The sequence below is a fragment of the Rhinoraja longicauda genome, chromosome 26, assembly GCF_053455715.1.
Source record: "Rhinoraja longicauda isolate Sanriku21f chromosome 26, sRhiLon1.1, whole genome shotgun sequence".
Classification (NCBI taxonomy): Eukaryota; Metazoa; Chordata; class Chondrichthyes; order Rajiformes; family Arhynchobatidae; genus Rhinoraja; species Rhinoraja longicauda.
The window spans coordinates 12005110-12012422 of record NC_135978.1 but is presented as its reverse complement, the minus strand read 5'-3'; the positions used below and the strand labels follow the sequence as shown (position 1 = coordinate 12012422).

Below are 7313 nucleotides of genomic sequence, written 5' to 3'. Positions count from 1 at the left end.
TGATGCATACCAATATGGTGCATTTGTAGAAATTGGTAAGAATCATTGGAGACCTACTAAACTTCTCATGTCTTCGTAGGAATTAGAGGCATTGTTGGCTGGGCTAGGACAAATTATTGGTGAACTTTACACATAGGAATTTGAAGCTTTAACCCTCTCCACCACAGCACCATTGATGCTGACTGGATTAGATACAAATTGAAAGGTTAGTGTCATATCTTTTCACCGAATACTCACCAATAATGGTTTTTCATCCTGCATCCTCAGTTACCTCTTGTCTTCAAGGATAAATTCCTGCCTCACTCCCATTCTTTTTAAATCTAGAAGCTGCCCTGTGGCGGCATTGCCTCAAAACAATTATGTCCAAAGTACAATGAATATCAGCCAAAGATAGACACAAAGTACTGGAGCAACTCAGCAGGCTAGGCAGAATCTCTGGAGAGAAGGAATGGGTCAGCTCTGGTGCACTGCCTCTTCTTTCATCTCCACTTTCAAAATACTTATCTGACATCTAAAACTGGATAAACACTAATTTCCCCCCAACTATATATAGGAAGCTAGAACCTTTAGTCAAGAACTCCAATTTCTTGTCACCAATTCCATCCCAGACTCTGGCGTATCTGAAAATGAACTTGTTTATCTAATCATCTTGGTGTTTTTGTGGGGCTGAGATAAGCTTTAGTCCACATATCCATGCCATTCGAGACCACTGATTTCCAGTTATTACGTGAGCCATTTCATCTGCTGCCGAAAACATTTCCTACTCATTCTACAAGGACATCCAAACTACTGCCCCGATTTCTCAGTCCCTTTCACCCTGTCCCCACTGTGCTCGCTGGCCAACATTGGCTCCCATTACATAATTTCATGATTTGCGAACTTTCTCGGCTTCCAATATCTGCTCCATTTGTGGCTTTATGTCATCCCTATTTTTATTCCCTCCACAACTTACTTGTAGCAAGTTCCACATTCTAATTGATTAGAATTCTAATTGACTGTTTTTTTGTTTAATGAAAGCAATAAATTAATGATTATTAATAGCCACTTGCTGTTGTCTCCAGCAATTGGAAACAGCTCCACCTCACTAAATCATTTCACTATCCAACAGGCTACCTACCTCCAGTCTTCCATTTCAGCAAATGAGCTCAGCCTATTCAATTCCCCACCCCATCCCAAGTTTTAGTTTCATTACATTTATCTGTTGTATCATTTGGAGGGCAGACTACTGCCTACACAGTAAATGCTGTTTAATGTTTCAAACAAGTCTGACCATTTCTCCACCTTTCAGTTCTATGCTTTCAAAAAAATCCTCCCCCCCCCAAGTTATTGAATCTGGGCACAGATTAAATCCAAATCACCCTGTTCCTTTCCTGCTGTGCATTTTGCCCTAATGCCCACATAACACCCACCAGAAAGAAGATATAGACAAAAAAAAAGTGATGTGTAATTTGGATTTTATTTTGGACCTTGGGATTTACAATTTTTACTATGTCCCCCAAGTACTCAAGAAAATGTCCAAAAGGCATAGGAAAAAGTTAATACAAAATACAATCTTTAACAAATAGTTTTAAGAAAAGATTAAAAGTGAAGCTATAACTTCAATCACATGATTGCAAAATGCATACAAGGTTGTATTTGACACACTTTCAAAGGGGCTGAACTGCTTTGGTAGGAAAGAGACCCATTTTACAACTTCCACCTTTTCACTAAACGAAATGGCGGCGGGCGTTTCCAATTACTCCCCACGCCACGGCAGGCAGGTATTAGTTACATATCAAGTAGGACTTCGCATTGGAGGTTCTCCCTTTAACTACAAACATATTTTCGTTGCAACAAAACATATCACCACTACTAAGCATTTTACAAAATCTCTACTCCATTAAAAGATCTTTCTTTCACCAATTCCTTTGTAATCAGATTCTTGGCAACTTAAAATTCGTTGCACCTGAAGTTACGTTGCATGCGTAACAGATTCAAATCCACCCCTTATCAAGAACGCTAATTGAAAATTCAAACTACGGTTTAACAGTAGTGGCTAGATTAAGAAAACATCGCTAATTACTTTAACGCTTTACAGTAAATTGACCTATTTCCTCAACGAGGAAACAGTGTAGAAAATGCACAAATTTAATGCGATCTGAGCGCGAGAATCTTGTTCACTTCTAATCCTTTCCAAGTTACACATAGTTCTTGCTCGCAACAGACCGGGGTGCAGAATATTTTGCGGAGTAGGAGTTATCTTCTTTCGGGGGGCAAGAGCAGCAGAGCATGGCTCCTCCGAGGAGCAGCAGACCCGACGCTCCCCACCCGATGTACAACGAGGCACCAAGTTCTCTCCTCTGGGCGTCGGTCACCAGCGGGTTGTAGAAATCCTTGATGATGGTGTTCGCTGACCAAGAGACTGGGATCAGGGTCATCAGGCCGGACAGGATGAAGATAATTCCCGCAATAATGGTGACCTTGGCCTTCGTTACCTCGTTTTCTATGCAGTTGGTGCATTTCCCTCCCGCGATGGAGATGAGGATGCCCAGGATTCCCACCACAATGGCGATAACGGTCAGAGCTCTGGAAGCCTGGAGATCTTGAGAGAGCGCCAAGAGGGAGTCGTACACCTTGCATTGCATCTGCCCGGTGCTCTGAACAATACAGTTCATCCAAAGACCTTCCCAGATGATCTGCGCCACCACGATGTTGTTTCCAATGAAAGCGGTCACTCTCCACATGGGAAGGACGCAGGTGAGAAGTGCGCCCAGCCACCCGAACACACACAGGGCGATGCCCAGAATCTGCAGTCCCATTGATGCCATTCTCGAACTTTAGCACAGGTAATCTGCAACTTTCCGAAAGAAACCGAAGTAACTGCTTCGACTGTCCGGAACAACCTAAAGACAATTAGTAAATGCCTTGGCCTTTATATCCCCTCGCCAGTGGGCGGGCATTCACTGCTGTCCACATAACTGAAAACAGGGATTACCCGTTGAACCAGATTCCATTATCTTTTTCAGGTGCTTTTTGATAACTCAAGTGCCACATGGAATGTTCGTAAAACATTTGCGTTCTTCTGGCACCAGTGTTAGTAGCTACATTTATTTTCTCGCTGTAAAGATCTTTTATCGGTAAATTAAATTACCTGTGGTAAACAATATCCGACTGAGAGGACAAAGGAATTTCACCTCCATCTAATAACATGAACATTCCATGCTCTTGTTAAGTTTAAATCAAATCACCAGAGGCCTCTATTGCGACCTGTTTCCTTCGCCAACTCCTATAGGTGGAGTTGACTGAAAGCTGATCTTTACTGTGGGATGGTAATGAGCTGATCATACATGGGCACCTGCCAGAACTGAGAAACAAGTATAAAAAATACAGGAAGTATGACTATAGTTACATTCTATATCCAACAGAACACAATCGGTACAAATTGGCAGTACCATTTCTTCCTTGATAACCTTTGCGCATCTCAAAGCTCAGTCTTCGGGTCTGAAGAAGGGTCTCGACCTGAAACGTCACCCGTTCCTTCTCTCCTGAGATGCTGCCTGACCCGCTGAGTTACTCCAGCTTTTTTGATACCTTCGATTTGTACCAGCATCTGCAGTTATTTTCCTACAAAGCTCAGTCCCTGCTCTACTCACTCTACACTTATGACACTGCCACCGGACACAGTTCCAATATCTCGCATCATCCAAATTCACTGATGACTCACCGTTGTTGAGTGATTTATGTATAATATGTGGCAGAATATAGGAGGGGATTGATCGTCTGACTGAATGGTGTCAGAACAACAACATCAACAACATCAATATCTGTAAAACCAAGGAACTGATTGCTGACTTTAGAAAAGGAATACCAAAGATCCACAAACCTGTCTTCATCGGTGGGTCGGTGATGGAGAGAGTCAAAACCCTCAAGTTCCTGGGAATGCATATCTTGGAAGCTCTGTCCTGGATCCAGCACATTGATTTAAATCATAAATCATCAGTTTAAGAGATAGATGACAGTAGGGAAGAAGCTTGAATCTGGTGGTGCATGCTTTCTTGGTTTTATATCATCTGCCCGACAGGAGAAGGAACATGACCATGGTGTGAGTGGTCCTTGATTAGGTTGGCTGCTTTCACAAGGCAAAATGAGTGCAGATGGTGTCAATGGGGGGAGGGTGTTTTGCATGATGAACTGGGTTATGCCCACAATCTTGCATTCTTCACAATATTTTGCATTCTTGGACAGAGGAGATGCTGTGGCAAGCGACGATGCATCCTGATAGATGCTCTATTTGGCATATCTGTAGAAATTGCAGCCATTGGGGACCTGCTAAGTTTCCTCAGTCTTCTGTGGAAGTAGAGGCATTGATGTGCTCAATCGGCTGTTGCACAGATGTGTAGGACCAGGTCAACATTTTGGTGATATTCACCCACATGAACCTGAAGGTCTTTATCATCTCCACTTCAGTACCATTGACGCAGACTGGGATGAATTCAATGACCACAGCCCACCGCTCACTCTGCAGCAACCCTGACATAATCAAACCCGCCGACAAGGGAGGTGCCGTGGTAGTCTGGCGCGTTGTCCTCTACTGGGCTGAGGCCAAACGACAACTCTCAGACACCTCCTCCTACTTATCCTTGGACAATAATCCCACAGATGAGCACCGTGCCTTAATCTCAAACACCCTTACTGATTTCATCACCTCTGGCAGTCTGCCTTCCACAGCCTCCAACCTTATTGTTCCCAGCCCTGCACAGCCCGTTTTGACCTTCTCTCCAAAGTCAACAAACACAACTGCCCTGGCAGACCCACTGTTTCTGCCTGCCACTGTCCCACGGAAATGATTTCCACATACCTCGACTCCATCCTCTCCCCCCTGGTCCAATCTCTCCCGACCTATGTCTAAGATACCTCACATGCCCTTCGTCATTTTAATGACTTCCGCTTTCCGAGCCCCCCTCCCTCATCTTTACTACGGACGTTCTACACCTTCATCCCTCACCAGGAAGGCCTTAAAGCCCTCTGTTTCTTCCTTGACCACAGAACCATCCAATTTCCCTCTACTAACACTCTACTTCGCCTCGCAGAGCTGGTCCTCACTCTCAACTACTTCTCCTTTGATTCCTCCCATTTCCTCCAAGTCCAAGGCATAGCTATGGGCATCTGCATGGGGCCTAGCTTTGCCTGCCTATTTGTAGGGTACATTGAACAATCCCTGTTCCAGGCATACACTGGCCCTTTCCCCGAACTCTCTCTCCGTTACATTGATGACTGCAATCTCCTGCACCCATGCAGAACTCATGGACTTCATCAACGTCACCACCAATTTTCATCCTGCACCAAATTTATTTGGACCATCTCCGAAACCTTCCTCCCCCTTCTTGATCTCACAGTCTCCATCACAAGAAATAGTCTATAGACTGACGTCTATTACAAACCCACTGACTCTCACAACTATCTCGACTACACTTCTTCCCACCCTGCTTCCTGCAAAGACTATCCCCAACTCCCATTTCTCCCGTCTATGCTGCATCTGTGCACAACATGAGGTGTTCCATACGAGAACATCCGAGATGTCCTCATTCTTTAGGGAACGGGGATTCCCCTCTCCCATCATAGATGAGGCTCTCACACGTGTCTCCTCAGTACCCGGCTGCTTCAACCTTGCTCCCCTTCCCCCTAGTCGCAACAGAGCCAAGAGTCCCCCTAGTCCTTACCTTCCACCCCATCAGCCATCGCATACAAAACATCATCCTCCGAAATTCCCGCCACCTCCAACGGGGTCCCACCACTAGTCACATTTTCCCATCTCCACCCCTTTCTGCCTTCAACCGAGACCGTTCCCTCTGCAACTCCCTGGTTAACTCATCCCTTCCCACCCAAACCACCCCCTCCCCAGTTACTTTCCCCTGCAACCGCAGAAGATGCAACACCTGACACTACACCTCCTCCCTCGACTCTATCCAGGGACCCCGACAGTCCTTTCAGGTTAGGCAAAGGTTCACTTGCCCTCCTCCAACCTCATCTACTGTATCCGTTGTTCAGAATGTGGACTCGTACATCGGTGAGACCAAACGTAGACTGGGCGATCGTTTCACTGAACACCTTCATTCAGTCCACTTGAATCTACCTGATCTCCCGGTTGCTAAACACTTTAATTCTCGTTCCCATTCCCACACAGACCTTTCTGTACTAGGTCTCCTCTATTATCAGAGTGAGGCTAAACGCAAGTTGGAGGAACAGCATTTTATATTTTGCTTGGGCAGCTTAAAGCCCAGTGGTATGAATATTGATTTCTCTAACTTCAGGTAACCCCGGCATTCTCTCCCTCTCTATCCCTCCACCACCAAAGTCACACCAGCTTCTCGTTTTCTCCCAACAAACAGCTGACAATGGGGAGATGAGAGGGGAAAGATTTAATAGAAACTTTTTCACAGAGGATGGTGGGTATATGGTATGAGTTGGCAGAGGAGATAGTTGAAGCATGTACAATAACAATATTTTAAAGACATTTGGACAGGTACGTGGATAGTAAAAGTTTAGAGGGGCATGACCCAAATTGGACTAGTTTAGATGGGGCTTCTTGATTGACATGGATGAGTTGGGCCAGAATTCCATGACTAAGTATAATAGAGTACAACCACTGGTTGTATTGCCCGTCTCATCCTTTCTGACAAAGGCATTATTTTACACTTCGTGTACTTGGTTTTATCTGCCACACGACTGTCCATCTTCAGGCCTTTGACGCGCTTTTACATACTTGAATATCATCACTAATTGGCCCTTGATGCTCTGTGAATACGTACTCTTTACTGTTTACAGCTGCTGCTTTTTCATTATGGCAACTTTCCCCATGCTCTTGAATTCCTCAACCTCACCTTGAGTTCTCTTTCTTTGGTTAAAGTGTAATTCTCCAAGGGCCAGGCCCAATTCAGGAACAGTATCTGTGCATTTTTTGACCTGACAAATGTATTCTTTGCATGTAGATATTCTGTTACATTTGAGCATTCCTTTTGAATTTGCAGTTTATCTAGCAGCTCTTCTTCATGTCATTATAGTCTTTTCCTTTCTGACTTTTCTAATCTACATCAGTCTAACCCAATGATTAATGCTTGCTCATGGTATTTACATTATTTATCTTATTCAGCTAATCTTAGCTTGACCTCTCTTGCAATCAACTATGATTTTATCTCGTGTAAGGCTTACTCTTTTTTGTTCAACTGTTGTGTAAGGTCTATTGCATCTGCCATGACATTTGCAAAGGATTTCATTCTTTCTGGCTTAACCATTGCTTAAATGTTGCCACTGAAATTCTACTGGCGAGGCACCTC

At 44.3% G+C, this 7313-nt stretch overlaps 1 protein-coding gene across 1 annotated transcript; it reads right to left on the bottom strand.

Annotated features, from left to right (window-relative positions):
- Positions 1–1556: 1556 nt before the first annotated feature.
- On the bottom strand, positions 1557–2899 carry LOC144606491 (claudin-4-like). The gene has a single exon (XM_078422663.1). It carries the CDS (start codon positions 2805–2807, stop codon positions 2178–2180), a length of 630 nt encoding a protein of 209 aa, XP_078278789.1. The 5' UTR covers positions 2808–2899; the 3' UTR covers positions 1557–2177.
- Positions 2900–7313: the final 4414 nt, after the last annotated feature.

Bases quoted from the DNA above. Each gene is read 5' to 3' on its own strand.
- LOC144606491 (XM_078422663.1), bottom strand. From the start codon at position 2,807: ATGGCATCAATGGGACTGCAGATTCTGGGCATCGCCCTGTGTGTGTTC.